This window comes from Microcebus murinus, chromosome 19, assembly GCF_040939455.1.
Source record: "Microcebus murinus isolate Inina chromosome 19, M.murinus_Inina_mat1.0, whole genome shotgun sequence".
Lineage (NCBI taxonomy): Eukaryota > Metazoa > Chordata > Mammalia > Primates > Cheirogaleidae > Microcebus > Microcebus murinus.
The window spans coordinates 39,196,522-39,216,553 of record NC_134122.1 but is presented as its reverse complement, the minus strand read 5'-3'; the positions used below and the strand labels follow the sequence as shown (position 1 = coordinate 39,216,553).

The window sequence follows — 20,032 nt, the reverse complement described above, 5'->3', positions numbered from 1 at the left end:
TCCCCATAGCCCAATAAAAAAGCACCCATACACAACTGTATCAACTCCCTTTAGACAGGGAAAAAAAAAAAAAAAAGCACCCATATTCAGTTCACTTAATACCTGATGATTCTTCCCCCAATCTGGTCTTTTTTTTTTTTTTTTTTTTTTTTTTTTTTGAGACAGAGCCTCACTCTGTTGCCCGGGCTAGAGTGAGTGCCATGGCATCAGCCTAGCTCACAGTAAACTCAAACTCCTAGGCTCAAGCAATCCTCCTGCCATAGCCTCCCAAGTAGCTGGGACTACAGGCATGTGCCACCATGCCCAGCTAATTTTTTTTTTCCATATTTTTAGTTGGCCAATTAATTTCTTTCTATTTTTAGTAGAGATGGAGTCTTACTCTTGCTCAGGCTGGTTTCGAACTCCTGACCTTGATAGATCCTCTCACCTCAGCCTCCCAGAGTACTAGGAGTACAGGCCCCAATCTGGTCTTTAAATTTGAAAAGTAAAGAAGCCAACATTGTCAGTAATATTCAGCTGTATAATTTGTATATAAAATTGTCATTTAGATCAGTGCTGTCCAAAGGGAATATAATGTGAGACATACCTGTAATTTAAATTTTTCCATTGGTCACATTTAAAGAGGAGAAAAAATTGTCAAAATTAATTGTATTAATCTATTTCATTGAATCCAAATGGGCAAGTTATCACTTAAGCATGTAAATGATATAAAAGATTATTCATGAAATATGTTACATACCTCTCTTTTTAGGTCCCAGGTCTTAGGAATCTGATGTGATGTGTATTTACACGAACAACACATGTTGATTTGCACGAGCCAGTAGCCACCTTTTCTGTTCCAGTTCAGGCTGCTATCATCTCCCACATGGATAGCAGTGGCTCACTTGCTTCTAAATCTTAACCCACTCACAAGCCCAGCCAAATAAAATTTCTTTCCGTTCCATTGATAGCTAATTAGAGAACAGTCCAAGGATAAATTCCAGACCCCGAAAAGGACCCCTGATCTGGGGAGGAGTAGAGAGAGCTTAGTCTGAGCTGAGTGGACTGGGAGCCTCCTAGTTCAGGAGCAGCCATAACAAATGTGCGGTTTGTAGGGACGGCAGGGGTGGCAGACTGTAGCACAAAGATGCATTAAATGATAGTTGAAGATCTGTTTATACTTATTTTTCTTACTCTTTAAATTTCTATTTTATGCATGTTTTATGTATACATAGTAAGACTTATTGTTGGTTGGGCATAGTGGCTCACACCTATAATCCCATCACTTTGGGAGGCTAAAGTGGGAGGATCGCTTGAGGCCAGGAGTTTGAGAACAGCCAATGCAACAAAGTGAGACCCTGTCTCTACAAAAAATTTAAAAAATAGCCAGGCATGCCGACACATGCCTATAGTCCCAGCTACTCAGGAGGAGGCTGAGGCAGGAAGTAGGAGGATCGCTGAGCCTGAGAGTTCAAGGCTGCAGTCAGCTATCATAACACCACTGCACTCTAGCCTGGGTAACAGAGCAAGACCCTGTCCCTAAAAAAGAAAAAGACTTATTATTACATGAATATACTTTACAAATTAAACATTTCTATTTGGCCTGCACAACCATTAACTGTTCAGTCAGAATTTCAGGGAGTTCTGGGGTGCCATCCTGTCTGTGGGAGAGAAAAGAGCAAGAACCCGCGGGGCTCAGTCTGCGAATCTGCTGCTCAACTGTGCCGAGGCCTTTGTGGAACTGGGTTGGGCCACACAGAAAGCGCGGCTGGGTTATTTTAAGCTGTGGTCCTGGCAAAGCGTGATAGCGATAGCCGGCAGGAGCATTCTGGTTTCTCCATGTCTTGGTCTACGGAGTCAACCAGGCGCTTTTCCACCAGTCCAGGGCAGTCGTCGAGACCCCGGGGAGCGCCAGCTACCCTCCTGGCACACGCACCTCTCTCCATCTCCAACCACGACACCGAGGTCCCCACTAAGGAGGCAGGAGGTGCAGGCCCCTGCATAGCTTCCTATTCCCGGTGAAGACCACTTGAGCCTCACAGTTAACTTTCAAAAGATCTTTGTTTAGTTCATCCGGTGTCATTTTAGCTCCCACATTCCTTATGTAAACTCTCTGGTGTAGGGCAGTGAGTCATTCTTGAAATTTTAAAGTGTTGTTGTAACCTCTTTGGAAAGGAAAATTACTAATATTCTTGGTAGCACTCAGTAGAATCTTCGTGCTTATGTATTTTTAATGTTGAGTATCTGGAGCACCCATTTTGAATATTCATGGACATCAGTGTTTATTTTCTCTTAACTTTTCCTCCAATATGTACACATTGGAGGCATTCATTTATTTTGAATATAGTATTTTTCAAGTAGAAAAAAAGGATCCCTCCCAAAAGGGTGCCCTTTTCCTATATAAGAGCCAGAGGCTCCCACAATGAGTTAGCAAAGTTGATTGGTTCACAAATATTCATCTTACTCCTTTCTTCTAGTGTTTAATTAAAACCCTTTGTAAAAAATAAAATGAAAAAATAAATAAAACCCTTTGTAATTCATGAATTCCAGAATAGAGAGCTGCAGCTGTGAGGAGCTGTCTGTGAGGGAGAGAAGGGAAAGTGGACTTTGAGAGCAGTCAGTGCACTGGTCAGTGCCCGGGGGGTGGCTGTTGTCTTTTCTGTCTTCACACGCAGAAAACTATTTCCAAGCATCACATGAGTTGCTTAGCTTTGTTTAAAGCCATTCTGAATCCATGCTTTGTTTTGTAACTTTGGGGAAAATGTTTGAGACCCTCCAGAAAGTCACTATTTTAAAACTTTATTCTTATTTCTTTTGGGGAGCCAGCAGTTTGTGGCTGATCATGGGGCAGAAGGAGGGTGTGATTTATGGACAACCGCATCTTTCTAGCTTACTGTTGACTCTTACGCATTTCAGTTTATTTTGGCTAAACAACTCCAGTAGTTCTGTATTAATCTTGAAGTGAGACCACATCTGCCTTCGTGTGTTGCTGCCTCCATCATTAACCCCTGTCGTGGGAGTGATGAGTGTGGCAGAATTTTTTCAAGTGGAATAGAAACAGCAATATGGGCCGGGCGCGGTGGCTCACGCCTGTAATCCTAGCACTCTGGGAGGCCGAGGCGGGCGGATTGCTCAAGGTCAGGAGTTCAAAACCAACCTGAGCGAGACCCCGTCTCTACCATAAAAATAGAAAGAAATTAATTGGCCAACTAATATATATATATATAAAAATCAGCCGGGCATGGTGGCTTGTGCCTGTAGTCCCAGCTACTCGGGAGGCTGAGGCAGGAGGATCACTTGAGCCCAGGAGTTTGAGGTTGCTGTGAGCTAGGCTGACGCCACGGCACTCACTCTAGCCTAGGCAAGAAAGCGAGACTCTGTCTCAAAAAAAAAAAAAAAAGAAACAGCAATATGGCTTATAAAGGAGCCGAAAGTGACCAATGAAGACAATGCCCATAAATAAAAGAATCTAAGAACTTCACATAAATCCAAAAGTAAATCTTTCCAAATGACATACATCAGAATTAACAATGAAAGTCACCACAGGCTACTTTTTTATCAGATTTTGAAATGTGTGTTATCGTCAACCAAAGAGTAAGGTCCCAGTCATTATTCTATAATAATAGCCTTGCATTTCTATATCTTTTAATCTGATACAGTCTTAGCTGCAAGATGAATTAAAGGAAAGTAGCTTGTAACTTGTACGAGACTTCATATTCAATTATGCAGTTATGCGTTATTTTTCTGGGGTGACCTATAAGGGCATGACTGTTGTCGTTTTCTGGGGTAGATGCTAGTTCCCAAGCAGCTTCTGTTCTCTTTTTTTTTTTTTATTCCTGGTCTCATTTCCCGTGTCAGACCACTGAACGTTGTTTCTCTTGTGTGTGTTTGCTTTCCCACCCACCCCCGATGTTCCCAGGATGATGAGGAGGATAATGCAGGCGCAGAGATGAAGATACTGCGGGGACATTGTGGACCAGTGTACAGCACGAGGTTCCTTGCAGACAGCTCAGGGTTGCTCTCTTGTTCTGAAGACATGTCCATCCGATACTGGGACCTGGGGAGTTTCACCAACACTGTGCTGTACCAAGGACATGCCTATCCTGTGTGGGACCTGGACATCAGCCCGTACAGTCTGTACTTCGCCAGCGGGTCCCACGACCGCACCGCCAGGCTGTGGTCCTTTGATCGGACGTACCCGCTGAGGATATATGCAGGACACCTGGCAGATGTGGACTGTGTCAAATTCCACCCGAATTCAAACTACTTAGCTACCGGCTCAACCGACAAGACCGTCCGGCTGTGGAGCGCCCAGCAGGGGAACTCGGTGAGGCTCTTCACCGGCCACCGTGGCCCCGTGCTCTCCCTTGCCTTCTCCCCCAACGGTAAGTACCTGGCGTCCGCGGGCGAGGACCAGCGGTTGAAGCTGTGGGACTTGGCCTCTGGGACCCTTTATAAAGAACTGAGAGGCCACACAGACAATATCACCAGCCTCACCTTCAGTCCGGACAGTGGCTTGGTCGCCTCTGCCTCCATGGACAACTCGGTGCGCGTCTGGGACATCAGGAACACTTACTGCAGCGTGCCTGCCGACGGCTCCTCCAGCGAGCTCGTGGGCGTGTACACCGGGCAGATGAGCAACGTCCTGAGTGTGCAGTTCATGGCCTGCAACCTTCTTCTGGTGACTGGAATCACACAAGAAAATCAGGAACATTAATTCTTTTCTTTGTTGGAACGGACTGGGGCAGTGGGGGAAGGCCTCCCGTTGCAGTCCTTCCACAAGCTGAGATTGAATCACTGACTGACTGTGAAAGAGCCCCCCTTCTCCCCTCCCTCCTGGGCCCTCATCCCAGACAGGCCCCTCTTCTCTCAGCCCCCCAACATGGAAGGCCAGGGTTGGGGTTGGGGCAGAGGCGAGGCAGTGATGAGTGGACACGAGATCACGAATTAGGATGCTCCAGAGGCCGATCACTGGTTTTCGCCAAGACCCTGCTGTGCTCTTGCACGTGCAAGCACCTTCCTGTCTCTGTCTCGCTTTTCCCTTCCGCCCCACCCAGGGCCGGGTGTGGTCAGAGGGTGGTTGCAGAGCACTCTCAGGAGAAGCAATGTGGCAGAGGTGTCACCTGGGGTCCAGCCCTCAGGCAGAAGGGAAGTCCTTACTGGTGGAGGGATGTGGGGACAGGAACTAGGAAAGGGGAGGGGATGATCCTGGCGAAAAGTCTTTCCTTTTCCGCAATTACAGAGAACCAGGATTTTTTTATTATTGTTATTATAATTATAATTATTATTATTATTGAGAAGAGGAAACCTAGCACTGGCAGAGGGGACCTTCTCTGCTTTTATCTTTCAGGTTTGACTCCTGGCACTGGCTTCGATACTTGGAATTTTGAGGTTCAGGGAATTCAGAGAATTTGGTAGCACAGTGTATTGGGAGAAAGGGAAATTTTGGGTGACAGATTGGTCACCCCAGTTGACGTGTTCCTGGAAGTGGGTGGGTGGGTTTGATTGAGAAAACTCGGGCTCTTGGGCTCTTGCAGTGATGGTGGGAAAGACAGTTCTTCTCATGGCTGCACTTCCATTAGTAATTCTCTCCCCTCAAAAGAAAGATTATGATAAAGAATAATTTGGAGTAAAAGTCACAAGATAATATTAGAAAAATGTGGAATTTCCAAATGACCATTCAGCGGTGTAGCTTTTTTGTCATCCTTCTCTGCTGCGGTGATCTGCTCCCGCCTCCTGCACTGCAGTTCCAGTCTAGCGAACACTTGGTGGGACGATCGTAAGTATGCTCGCACGCATATCAAACTACGCTCTGACCATAAAGGAAGTTCTAATTTGTGGAAAAAGGATTAAATATTTCTGTTTTCTGAGAAGAGTTATTTTGTATTTTGTTTTCTATTAAAATGCATTTAGTTTCAAAAAAAAACCAAAAAACAGTGTTGGCATCTCATTTAAACTCTGAGGACAGGTGAGTGTGTGGTCTGTCTTGGGATGGTATGCATCTCAACTCTGGTGCATTTTTATCTGGTCCTATGTTCTCTTCTGCTTACTTTGAACCATGATTCCCCTTAGCATTCACTTGGATTATTGATGGCATTTCCTATTGTTTCTTTTACATCCAAGATTGACACTTGCTGACTGGAGACATGTATTTTACCATCTAGAGTCATTTGGTAATGTCCTACTTCCCAGCTTCCTTTAAAGACCCCCTTATCAACTCTCTAAGCAGCATAAGAACAGGGTTTTTTAATAAACTCAAACTGTTTCTTAAACAATTCCAGTAAAAGGACTCATTCAAAATCAAGTGTACCTCAAAACATAATTTTCTGGCAAGGACACAAAGAACCATCGGGAAACTAAATGAGAAGACTCTAGAATTCTGTGCCAATGTTTGTTTTACTTGAGCCTAGGATGCTAATTAATGGTAAATATTTCTTATTCATAAAATCCATACATTTGGGACCTTTTAAAAAGGATGCTTTGGTAACTTAGCCTGACAGCACCTTCCAAACATTCTGGGGGTAAAGCCTGGAGTTCAAATATGTTCTTATCTGTAATAAATGAGCTCTTAGGTTATATTCTGTGGTATATTATTAAAAACAATGAAATTCCTAAGTTGGACTGAATTATTCTGAGAAGGGTAAGTAGCATTGATTTAGGGTGATTTGGAAAGGGTGTGTGTGTGTGTGTGTGTGTGTGTGTGTGTGTGTGTGTGTGTTAATTCAGAATTTCCTTGCTTAAACACAAAACTGTATTAGGTTAGTCTTCGTGTCACCAGTCATGTCCATGCTTTGTGATTTCAGTTCAATTAATGACCTGCACACTTGCCTTTATTTTTTTTTTTCCTTTTATGAACTAATTTTGATATGAGGTGATTTGACTTTATAGACTGTTCTATATAACTTCCCCCAAGTTCCTAGAAGTATTAGAAGGGGTGTGTGTGTGTGTGTGTGTGTGTGTGTCTGTGGATGCTATTATCTTCCCAGAGGCCCTGCAGGGCTGGCAATAGCACCGTTTGTAGGTGAAATCCCCAAAGCCCAGCAAAGCTCTGTGTTCTACCCACACCCAACATGGAATAGTCACATATCTTGGATATGTTCTGTAGTTTCAGTATCTTCATGTTGTAGCAAGAGGGTATAGTCCTGAAGATAGAAAAAAAATTTTATATTTCAATGTAAATATAAATAATTGAATTAATAAGCATATAGATAGCACTTACTATGGGCTAAAAACTACTCCAAGAGTTTTATGAAAATTATTTTATCTCCTTAACAACCATCTGAGGTGAGTGTATTTTTTTTTTTTTTTTAAGACAGACTCTCACTGTGTTGCTCAGGCTAGAGTGCCGTGGCATCAACCTAGTTCACAGCAACCTCAAACTCCTGGGCTCAAGCGATCCTTCTGCCTCAGCCTCCCGAGTAGCTGGAACTACAGGCATGCCCAGCTAATTTTTTATATACATATTTTTTTAGTTGGCCAATTGCTTTCTTTCTATTTTTAGTAGAGACGGGGTCTCACTCTTGCTCAGGCTGGTTTTGAACTCCTGACCTTGAGTGTGAGTGTATCTTTATCCCCATTTCCCAAGTGAGGAGCCTGAGGCACCGGGGGATGGAGTTGCTTGCCAAGGATCACACAGCCGGTGTGTGGAGAGGCCAGACTAAAGTGGGCATTCTGGCTGCAGAGTTCATGCTCTGGTCCTCACTGCTGTCTCCCTCCATTCCTGCAGTACCAGGTAAAGAGGGAACTGAGGTCAGCAGTCATCGCGAGGCTCATGCTTCCCTCTGCCAAATCAATGAGCGGCAACAAGCGGGAGCAGGACCTGGCAGTAAGAACAAACCTGAGCAATATATGACTGAAGGAAACTTCAGAATATTCCTTTATTTTGAACCACAAGGAAAAATCTCTGCACAAATAAGGTGGGGAAGTGTTGAAGAAAACCAGCTGAAATTTCTTAGAATGACAGGCTCAGAAAATCTGACTATAATTTTAATCCAGCAGGAGACTAGCCAAATGGAAAGAAAATTAAGATAAAGTAATGAAATAGGAAACCATTTAAAGTTTTTATATTCAGGATCCAGTGTCTAAGGATTATGACTGTGACATTTTTCATTTGTTTTATTTACATGTTTAAAATGTCTTGGTTGCATAAAAATGTATTGAGTAGCAGTCTTCTGATTTTGCTATTGCTCAAATTGATATTTAGGTATATGGATTAAAACAGTCTGTATTTCAATTTGGCTTTCAGTTGCATACTTTATGCCCAGCCCACACCAAAAATTTATATATTATTAATACCTACATAGCAGCCAAGTGACTCTGAAACTGCTTTGTGATCCACAGAAAATCTCGATTATAGAATTTAAGGAATGCAAATGTTCCTTGTCAGATTGATTCATTGAAGGACAACTTTTTATGTAAATGTCTACTATGAGCAGACATTGTGTTAGTGAGTGGAAACACAGTGGTAAGCAAAACCGATAGAGTCCCTGGCTTGAGTTTATAGTTTAGAGAGGGAGACAAATATTAATCAAATAACAGTATAAAGATAAAATTTCGAACTATAGCAAGTGCAATACAGGATGCTATGGAAGAATCCATCAGGGGATCTAATTTACAATAAGTATTCAAGGAAGGCCTCTCTGGAGAAGTAATAATTAATCTGAGACCTGGTGGATAAGTAGAAGATAGCCAGGCAGATCTAAATGCTTCAGACTGCCAAATCGGAAAGAGACTGGTGCACTCAAGAAAGGCCAGTGGGATGGAGGCAGTGTAAGGAACAGAACAGCATAGCACAAGTTTGGGTAGTTGTCAGGGCCTGAGCACCATCAGCAGTTTGGCTTTTATCCTCAGTGGAATGGAAGCCACTGAAGGAACAGGGCAGTGATGCAGTCCAATGTCCACCTTGGTATCACTGGCAACAGGAGGACAGAGTACATTCACAACCGGAATCCCACTTCAACATCAGGGTAATAGCACTTACTGAGCCCAGTCTGTGCCAAGCACTGCAGGGCACAGCTGATGAGAGACCCCAGCTGCCCTATGAAGCAAACAGCCCATGAGGACCTGAATCCTACCTCCAACCGCTCAAGTGAGCATAGATACAGATCCTGCACTGGTTGAGCTTTCAGATGAGACCAAATGTCTACGGCCATACCACCCTGAACGCACCCAGTCTTGTCTGATCTTGGCAGCTAAGCAGGGTCAGGCCTGCTGAGTACTTGGATGGGAGATGAGACTAAAGCCCTGACTGACACCTTAATTGCAGCCTCAGGAGTGGTCTTGAGGCAGAGGCACCCAGCTAAGGCATGTCTGGATTCCTGCCCCACAGAAGCTGTGAGTTGATGAATGTTTTTAACCACTGAGGTTTGGAGTGATTTGTTATGCAGCAATACGTAACTATCCCATCTGTCCTGCTCCACAGCCCTTTCTTCTTACTGCTATGCTCTAGAAAATAATTACTGATTTTGAGTTGGGTGCAGTGGATTGTGCCTGTGATCCTAGCTACTTGAGAGGCTGAAGTGAGAAGATTGTTTGAGGCCAGGAGTTCAAGGCCAGTCTGGGCAACATAGCCAGACCCCCACCTCTATAAAAACAATCATAATAATTACTGGTTTTCTTTTAAGTCACTGGCAGTGGTAAGAAGCATGGATTTGGAAAGATTGGACAGTGAGAGAGAAAGGAGGCTGTGTAAGACCATCGTACGGCTGGGCCCGGTGGCTCACGCCTGTAATCTTAGCACTCTGGAGGCCGAGGTGGGTGGATTACCCAAGGTCAGGAGTTCAAAACCAGCCTGAGTGAGACCCTGTCTCTACTATAAAAATAGAAAGAAATGGCCGGGCGCGGTGGCTCACGCCTGTAATCCTAGCACTCTGGGAGGCTGAGGCAGGCGGATTGCTTGAGGTCAGGAGTTCGAAACCAGCCTGAGCAAGAGGGAGACCCCGTCTCTACTATAAAAGTAAAAAAAAGAAATTAATTGGCCAACTAATATATATAGAAAAAATAAGCCGGGCATGGTGGCACATGCCTGTAGTCCCAGCTACTTTGGAGGCTGAGGCAGGAGGATTGCTTGAGCCCAGGAGTTTGAGGTTGCTGTGAGCTAGGCTGATGCCACGGCACTCACTCTAGCCTGGGAAACAAAGTGAGACTCTGTCTCAAAAAAAAAAAAAAAAAAAAAAAAGGACCACCATACAGGGAAGGGATGAGGACAGCATGGACTAGGGGCCACAGTGGAAATGGAGAGAATGGGCAGACCCGATGAGCACGTTCAAGGCTGAGTTGGCTGGACTTTTGCGTTGGGCTGGACAGGGGGAAAGAAACGAGGACTCACGGATGGCCCACATCTTTTTGCCACGAGCAGCTCGTGGGTTGGATTGCCATTCCCTGTGGTGTATAACTAGAAGAAGAGGGGGTTTGGTGGGGAAGGACCAAGACAGGGGTCCCTCAGACCGTTGGAGGGCCGGACTATAGTTTAAAAAAAACTATGAACAAATTCCTATGCACACTGCACATATCTTATTTTGGAGTAAAAAAACAGGCAAAAACACCCTCGTGTGGCCTGTGGGCCGTAGTTTGAGGACGCCTGGACCAAGAGTTCAGTTTGAACTTCTTAAGTTTGAAGTGCTTATGAGAGAACCCAGTAAAGACACCAAGTAGGCACTTGGATAGACATACCTGGAGCTCAGGAGAGGTCTGGGCTTGTGCTAATTTGGGAATAGCTGTTAGAGTGCTTTTGGCTACAGGGCACAGAAATCCGACTGCATGTGGGTTTTTAAAGTAAGGCATTTTATTGGTTCACATAATAGAGATCAGGTGGGTCTCACGTACACCTCACTGAGGGCCTACCTGTGTTCTGTGTGCAGCTTTGCTCTCTTCTGTGGCTGGCTTCCTCCCAAGCTGGCTTTTCCCGTGGTTGTGAGAGGGCTACCACTGGCAAGCATTTATATGTATACACAAAGTATACAGTTGGGTTTTGTCTGACTTTGAACTCAATATATATAGAATCATTCTGCAGAAATTAGTTTGCTTTTGCTTTTTTCACTCAACATCGTAGGGTACACTGACTCTGCCTTTCTTCAACTTTGCTAAATAATCTCACATCTTTCTCCAAACTGATTTCAAATTTACATTCTCACCAGAGTTCCTGATGCTCCATGTCCCTATCAACACTTTGGTACTGTCAGGTGTTTATACTTTTGTTAATTTGATGGGTGTATAATGGTATCTCATTGCTTTAAATTTGCATTTCCTTGAGTAATTAACACCTGAATAATTTTTATTGGTTTATTGGGCATTTAGATTTATTTTATGAAGTAACTGTCTTTAAACTTTTGCCCCTTTCCCCCAATGTCTTTTTTCTTGCTGATTTATAAAAGTTCTCCCTATATTCTAGAATTATGCACAGTTTAATATGGTAGCCACAAGTCGAATGTGGTTAATTTAAATTAAGAAAATAAAGCCGGGTGCGGTGGCTCACGCCTGTAATCCTAGCACTCTGGGCAGGCCTAGGCGGGTGGATCACTCAAGGTCAGGAGTTCGAAACCAGCCTGAGCAAGAGTGAGACCCCCCCCCCCCGTCTCTACTATAAATAGAAAGAAACTAATTGGCCAACTAATATATATAGAAAAAATTAGCCGGGCATGGTGGCGCATGCCTGTAGTCCCAGCTACTCGGGAGGCTGAGGCAGGAGGATTGCTTGAGGAGATTGAGGTTGCTGTGAGCTAGGCTGACGCCATGGCACTCACTCTAGCCTGGGCAACAAAGCGAGATGCTGTCTCAAAAAAAAAAAAAGAAAGAAAGAAAGAAAATAAGAAAATCTGTTCCTCAGTTGTACTAGCCACATTTCCAGTGCTCAGTAGCCACAAGTGGCTGGCAGCTACCCGCTGGACGGCGGTCCTGCAGGACACTCCCATCCCAGGGCACTTTCTACAGGACTGGTCAGAGCTACAGAACATCCACCACCACAGCAGGTGCTGGAATTGCACCCTCTAGACACTAGGTTGCTGCCACTAGTGTTTACAAGTGTCTTCTCGAATTCTGTAGCTTGTCCTTTCATGCTTCTTGTGATGTCTTTTGATTAACAGACTTTTTCAAATTAATCAGTCTTTTCTTTTTTGGATAGTGCTTTTGTTTTTTTTAGACATTTCCTCCTGTCTCAAGGTCCCAAGGATATTCTTTTTTTTTTTTTAATACTTTATAGTTTTGTCTTTCACATTCAGATCTTTAATTTATCTGGAATTGATTTTTGTGCATAATGAGGTAGGAGTCCATTTTCAATTTTTTCTTAGAAATTGCTAATTATCTTAGCAACTGTGGTAAAATGCCTGTTCTTTCTCCATTGCTATGATGTGTCACCTGTCGTAAATGAAGTGTTCCTATTTGTGGTTCCATTAACTTTCCACTATTCAATCCATTTTAACACTATTTCCATTACTCAACCAAAACTGCTGGTGCTAAGATTGTCAGCCCCTTCCTCACCAACTCTAGTGGACACCCCTAATCCTTACACTATTTGAATTGTCAGAAGCATCAGTACAGCTGACAATCCCTACTTTAAAGTATTTTCTCCTCTTGGCTTGTGGGACACTACCCTCTCCTTTTTTTTTTTTTTTTTTTTGTCCATTGTTGCCTGTTCCTTTCTGACCTCTAAATTTTAGCAAATATCAAGGCATAAGCCTAAACTCTCATCTCCTCTACACTCTATGGCCATCACATTTATTTGCAAGACTTCAAATTCCAACTACTTGCCAACGACTCTTGTAGAAAAGACTGTGGTTCACTCCAGTCTCACCTTCCCCTACTGGGCAGCAGCAGTGTCAGCATTGGAGGACTGATCTCAACTTATAAGCCAATTTGACTATCCCTTGTCAGGGACCACTTCGATGATTGGCAGGCCTAATCCAAACTGGAGAGGTTTAAGAGGTCTTCTAGAAACTTCTTCTTTGCTCTTATGAGTAAAGAATAGAGGCCAGGTGCGGTGGCTCACGTCTGTAATCCTAGCGCTGTGGGAGGCCGAGGTGGGAGGATCAGTTGAACTCAGGAATTTGAGACCAACCTGAGCAAGAGCAAGACCCCATCTCTACTAAACATAGAAAAATTAGCCAGGCATCATGGTGCTCACCTATAGTTCCAGCTACTTGGGAGGCTGAGGCAGGAGGATCGCTTGAGCCCAGGAGTTTGAGGTTGCAGTGATCTATGATTATGCCACTATACTCCACCCAGGGCAACAGAGACAGATTGTCTCCAAAAAAATTAAAAAATACCAAGATAAAGAGTAATTCTTAGATATTTACATGAACGGATTGGCTTGACTGCTAAACTACAGTCCTGTGTGATCAGAAACCCAAAATAGATGTCTCCTAGTAATTAAGTATCAGGATAAGAAGTTTAAAGTTTAATAATCAAGTGGTGTTAAAATATAACATAGAAATATTAATTGAGCCAGGCACAGTAGTGCATGCCTGAGAGGATCACTTGAGGACAGGAGTTCAAGCCTGGACAACACAGTGAGACCCCATCCCTACAAAAAATTTTTTTAAAAATTAGCTGAGCGTGGATGCCTGTTTTTCCAGCTACTCAAGAAGCTGAGGCTGGAGGATCACCTGAGCCCAGAGTTTGAGGCTAAAGTGAGCCATGACCAGGCCACTGCATTCCAGCCTGGGTGACAGAATACCCCATCTCTAGAAAAATAAAGTAAAATAAATAAATAAATAAAAATATTAAGTAAAAAGTCTGACATGTCTCTTACTAAAAATACGGAAAAGCCTATAAGTTTGCCAAGAGGAAAACAATTAGGTAATGAAAATTGATTATGGTGATATTTACACAACACTGTGAATATATTAAAAACCATTGAGTTGTACATTTTAAATGGGGGGAATAATAAAGCATGCCCATAAAGATCTCAATAAAGCTGTTACCAAAAGAACTGAAAAGGTAAGGTACAGCCTCCAAATGATAGCACTGGCCTGTCATTGGCACCCAAATGCTTATTAAACGAGCACCTGAACGTGTGACAAGCAAGAGCTACATACTCATGGGGCAAAACAGCAGTTGGACTCCTGACTATGAGGGGAATTCAACTCAACTTCCTGCAGGACATTTGGGGGGGGTTGTTTGTTTGTTTGTTTACAATACACCATGATGTTTTTTCTCCCGTGCAGGACTTTTAAGTATGTACTTTTTGGAAGATGGTCCAAATATTAACTTAATGCATCAAGTTTGTATTTTGAATTGCTCTAGTTTCTTTCAATGTTTTTAAAAATTGACTTATGCTTCTTAAAAGTTTCTTCAAAATTGTTTTGAAATGCTATTTCTTGATTAAGCCACTATTACTGGGTTTACCAATGTTTCTAAGTTTACAACTATCTATAAAACAAAGTTGAGGCCGGGCGTGGTGGTGCATGCCTGTAATCCTAGCACTCTGGGAGGCCGAGGCAGGAGGATGAGGCAGGAGGATCGCTCAAGATCAGGAGTTCATGACCAGCCTGAGCAAGAGGGAGACCTCATCTCTACTAAAAATAGAAATTAGGCTGGGAGAGGTGGCTCACGCCTGTAATCCTAGCACTCTGGGAGGCCAAGGCAGGTGGATTGCTCAAGGTCAGGAGTTCTGAAACCAGCCTGAGCAAGAGCGAGACCCCATCTCTACTATAAATAGAAAGAAATTAATTGGCCAACTAATATATATAGAAAAAACCAGCTGGGCATGGTGGTGCATGCCTGTAGTCCCAGCTACTTGGGAGGCTAAGGCAGTAGGCTTGCTTGAGCTCAGGAGTTTGAGGTTGCTGTGAGCTAGGCTGACGCCATGGCACTCACTCTAGCCTGGGCAACAAAGCAAGACTCTGTCTCAAAAAAAAAAAAAGAAAGAAATTAGCTGGACAACTAAAAATATATACAAAAAATTAGCCGGGCCATGCCTGTAGTCCCAGCTATTCAGGAGGCTGAGGCAGAAGGATTGTTTGAGCCCAGGAGTTTGAGGTTGCTGTGAGCTAGCCTGATACCAAGGCACTGTACCCCAGCCAGCAGAGCAAGACTCTGTCTCAAAAAATAAATAAATAAAGTTCAAAGCTGAATTAACCCACAAGTTTTTCTGGTGGCTCATAAGTTCATGTTGGTAAAACACTTGGGCCTCTCAGGATAAAAACATAGGTATATATACAAAGGGCAAAATACTGCAATTCCTACTTTGAGCTAAAAAGAATAAAGCAAAGCAATGTGGGGAGATACCAAGCTATAAATAAATGCCAGAAACTCACTATAGTGTGCTGCACACTTAATCTACCTCACAACCATCCTCTTCGTTAAGGGCTAGTTGTATAAAGGCACAACAGAAAAGTCAAAAAACACCTCTTAGAGAACAGGAAGGTGTTCAATTAGAAACCTTTCTCTTCAATTTTAAACTTTTTTTTAATCCTCAAAAAAGAATAAAGATCCTAGATTCTGGTACTGCCGGGAATTCATCACACCAAAGTTCAGCTCACTCTTACCTTCCTCCCTTTTCTCATCCACTTCCCAATTTGTTTTTTTTTTGAGACAGAGTCTCACTTTGTTGCCCAGGCTAGAGTGAGTGCCGTGGCATCAGCCTAGCTCACAGCAACCTCAAACTCCTGGGCTCAAGCAATCCTTCTGCCTCAGCCTCCCAAGTAGCTGGGACTACAGGTATGTGCCACCGTACCTGGCTAATTTTTTGTATACATATTTTTAGTTGGTCAATTAATTTCTTTCTATTTTTAGTAGACACGGGGTCTCGCTCAGGCTGGTTTCGAACTCTCGGCCTCGAGCAATCTGCCCACCTCGGTCTCCCAGAGTGCTAGGATTACAGGCGTGAGCCACCACGCCTGGCCCAAGCTTTATGTCTTTTCTGTCAGTGCTGAGTTTCCAAATAGTGATCATGGCTTAGTATCTGACTTGAGACTCTGTTAAGGGTGGGGTCCAACGGCCTGAAGCACAGAGCCCCACGGGTCAGGTTCTGGTGCGGTCCCCAGCACGGCTCTGAAGACAGGCAGCTCCTCCCTGGCGTTCTGCCACAGCACACAGTGCTCCACAGCCGCTGCGAATGGCTGTCTTGTGAACAATGAGGACAGAGAGGAGCTGCTGCAGGCTTCCTTCCAGCTGCAGATGCCAAGGCGCACAGAGGGCCTGCTGACTGCAGCTGGGGAGTCCTCAAATGGCCTTCCATTTATGTGGCGTGCCCAGCGGAGCCACAATCCAGAACAGTGCCATTATAAGGACACCTGAGATTCCCTCATTAACAGCAGCACAGCCTCTTGCCAGTGCCTCTCATCCCGCTCTGCTGAGCTCTGAGCAATATTTAAATGAATTGGAGGCAGGCCAGGAGTTAATTTCCCTTCCCGTTTCCTATGTGTTCTGCCTTATTCTCCCAGGGCTTCATGTTCCTACGACATAGTCTTACAGCCAACTGTTAGTACATTGCTTCTTGAAGGTCCTGTAGATAGCCCCCTCGCTGTCCGCATCCTTTCGCTTTCTGGAGAATGAAGAAGGTGAAAGGTGAACCCCTTGAGGAGGAGGAGGAAGTACATTTCCCCACTCTGTGCCAGGTGTTTCTTTCCTGTGGCGTCCCGTAGTGGGGCAGCAGGACTGGCTCTTTGGTTAAAATCAGTGTTAAACCAAAACCAAGCTATAGTAAAATGCTAATAGACTCTTGGGCTCTGGGACATTTTCAGAGGTTGGAGGGAGTAGACAGAAGGAAGCAGTGAATAATAAAAGCTACCACTTATAGAATCTATACTGTGTGCCACACATTGTGCTCGATGCCAAAGATACAGTGATAAACTAGGTAGAGATGAAATTCACCTGATACCTCCATTTTTCAGTTAACAGGTGCCTTGCTCAGAGCATGGACTCAACATCATCGGATTGAAATCTTTGTAGGTTGAACATCAACAATGTTGGCTCAAGATGGGCCTGCTGCTTGTGTGTGCAACAGTTCAAGAGATTCCTATGAAAAGCAATGCCAAGAATCTAGCCTATTATTAACAAATAAATACCTTAAATACTCCTGGCAGTTTGCATGGTACAGCACAGCATCCTATCTATGGGTGCAGTGTTCTGCACAAAGATGAGAATGTTTAAGTGTAGTTCAGAAACTGTGAGCTAATGTAAAATATGTCTTTTTTTTTTTTTTGAGACAGTCTCGCTTTGTTGCCCTGGCTAGAGTGAGTGCCGTGGCATCAGCCTAGCTCACAGCAACCACAAACTCCTGGGCTCAAGCGATCCTGCTGCCTCAGCCTCCCAAGTAGCTGGGACTACAGGCATGCACCACCATACCTGGCTAATTTTTTCTATATATATTAGTTGACCAATTAATCTTTCTATTTATAGTAGAGATTGGGTCTCGCTCTTGCTCAGGCTGGTTTCCAACTCCTGACCTTGAGTGATCCACCCACTTCGGCCTCCCAGAGTGCTAGGATTACAGGTGTGAGCCACCACGACCGGCCTGAAATATGTCTTTATGTTTAGCACTACTAAGCTCTCCAACTGTTCGAAGATGGCACCCAGCCCTGGAAGAGGTTATCAGGCCCGTTTGATGGAGGGTGAATATCTCACACACCTAGGTTTGTTCAACTGGGCCTCCATTTTTCAGTGACAGAGAGGCTGGACTTGCACAAGATAGGTACTCAGACATGTGCTGAATTGAAGTGTTTGCTAAGCCTGCCTGATAAATTGTTTTGATTTTAGTTCTTGGCTGGGCATGGTGGCTTACACCTATAATCCCAGCATTTTGGGAGGCTGAGTGGGAGCATCACTTGAGGCCAGGAATTCAAGACTGGCCTGGGCAATACAGTGAGTCCCCTCTTTATAAGAAACTTTTAAAAAACTTCTACAAAAGGACACATGCCCTTATACTTCAGCCATTTTCTCCCAATGCAACCACTGTTCCTTGTGTATCTATCCAAAGTTATTTTGAGAATATGTGAATGTATGTATGTATATTTTTTACACATATATAGCACATTATGCACACAGTCCTGAACCTTGGTTTTTTTTTCATTGTACATGTTATGGTATAGTGCCAAGATGGCACCTGTAAAGCTGCCACATTCTGAGGAAGGCAGAGTCTTCCACTGCCTGGACTTACCACAATTTACTTCAGTCTTCTGCTATTATATTAATAAATAATACGTCAGTGACTTTCTTTGTATATATTTATCACTTTACACATGTAAGAGTATATATGTAGCTTAAATTCCTAGAAGTGACACACCTCTTAGAATGGCCAAAGTCCAAAACACTGACAACACCAAATGTTGGCAAAAATGTGGAGCAACAAGAACTCTCATGTAGTGCCAGTGGGAATCCAAAATGGTACAGATGCTCTGAAAGGCAGTTTGGCAGTTTCTTAGAAAGTCAAACATACACTTACTTACCATGCAATCCAGCAATTGCACTCCTTGTTTTTTACCCAAATGAGTTGAAAACTCATGCCCACACAAAAAACTGCACAAATGATGATGTTTATAGCAGCTTTATTCATAATTGCCAAAGCTTGGAAGCAACCAAGATGTCCTTCAGTAGGTGAGTGGATAAACTCACCTACTGAGTTTATATATCTTACACTTGATATATCCTACTGAGTGCATATATCAAGACAACGCAATATTATTCAGCACTAAAAAGAAAATTAGCTATCAAGCCATGAAAAGACATGGAGGAAACTTAAATGCATATTACTAAGTAAAAGAAGCCAATCTGAAAAGTCTACATAGTATATAATTGCAACTGTATGACATTCTGGAAAAGGCAAAACCATGGAGACAATAAAAACATTAGTGATTGCCAGGGGTTACCGGGAAGGGTGGGATGAACAGGCAAAACACAGAGATTTTTTAGGGCAGTGAAATTTCTTTGTATGATACTATTAATACAATGGTGGATACATAATTCTATAATGGTGGATACATTTGTCCAAACCCACAGACTGTACAACATCACAAGTGAATCTCAATGTAAACTATGGACTTTGACTGATAATGACATTTTAATGTAGGTCCATCAATTTGTAACAAATGTACCACTCTGAGAGTACATTTGATAGTAGGGGAGGCTAGGTTTGGGGGAACAGGAGAATATGGGAACTCTTTGTACTTTCCACTCAATTTTGCTGTGAACCTAAAGCTTTTCTAAAAATAAAGTCTATCTTCAAAAGTCCTAGAAATCTTATTGTGGGGGAACACAATTAACCCATAACAACATTTCTTTGGGCTCTTTTGGAAGAAGGTGAAAGACTGTAAAAGCTGAAGATGCTGAAGTCTCCTACCTATACACTGCACTGATCAAGTGCAATGCCCATGCCATATTGCTAAGTTAGTTTCAGAATTCACTATTAAGCACACGTAAGTTACCAGAACCTTCCATTTTAATCTCTTCATAGGAATTTACAATGCACTTCTGCTCCAAGTGGATCCAGGCCTTTGCTGGTGTGTGCTTCACTGAGCTGCATGCTTCATCTTCAGCCACCATCCTGACACCCTGTCCTTGACAGAATGAGCCACAACCTTGACTTAAAGGGAAATGTACTAATTAAGGTTCAAATGACCTCCCCGCATCACACCACAAACCACAAGCCAGGAAGCCTTTGTTTTGCTTCTTGTGCGTGCCATGTGCCCCTTCCTGTGGTCCACATGGTCCTCCTTTGCTGCCCTTTCCAAGGGACCAGCACCTGCACGTGGAATGCTCTTGAAGTTATCCCAACTGCTCTCAAGTTGCATCAGATGTTACTTTTGAATTCGACACCTGATGGCCCCTAAACCTATTAAGGGTCTATTCACAAAGGGCTACATTTTACCTCTTGGTTCAGTCACACCTCTGCCAAGAGCCTTTTCTGCTCTGGTATTTTATACTACTAATCCACTCGCATCTAAGCAGCTTGCTTTGTGCTTTCCCAAATGTCCTGAAAGGAGGAATTTTATTCTAATTTCTAAAGAGGCAGTGAAAAGTTATTTATTTACTTATTTTTGAGACAGAGTCTCACTCTGTTGCCTGGGCTAGAATGCCATGGCGTCAGCCTAGCTCACAGCAACCTCCAACTCCTGAGCTC

At 43.5% G+C, this 20,032-nt stretch overlaps 1 protein-coding gene across 1 annotated transcript in view; it reads left to right on the top strand.

The window, feature by feature from the left end:
• TAF5L (TATA-box binding protein associated factor 5 like) overlaps positions 1-6,561 on the top strand; it is a 31,345-nt gene extending 24,784 nt beyond the window's left edge. The window contains exon 4 of the mRNA XM_075995449.1: positions 3,899-6,561. Coding sequence (XP_075851564.1) covers positions 3,899-4,696 — 798 coding nt within the window. The 3' untranslated portion in view covers positions 4,697-6,561. The remainder of the gene's footprint in view (positions 1-3,898) is intronic.
• Positions 6,562-20,032: the final 13,471 nt, after the last annotated feature.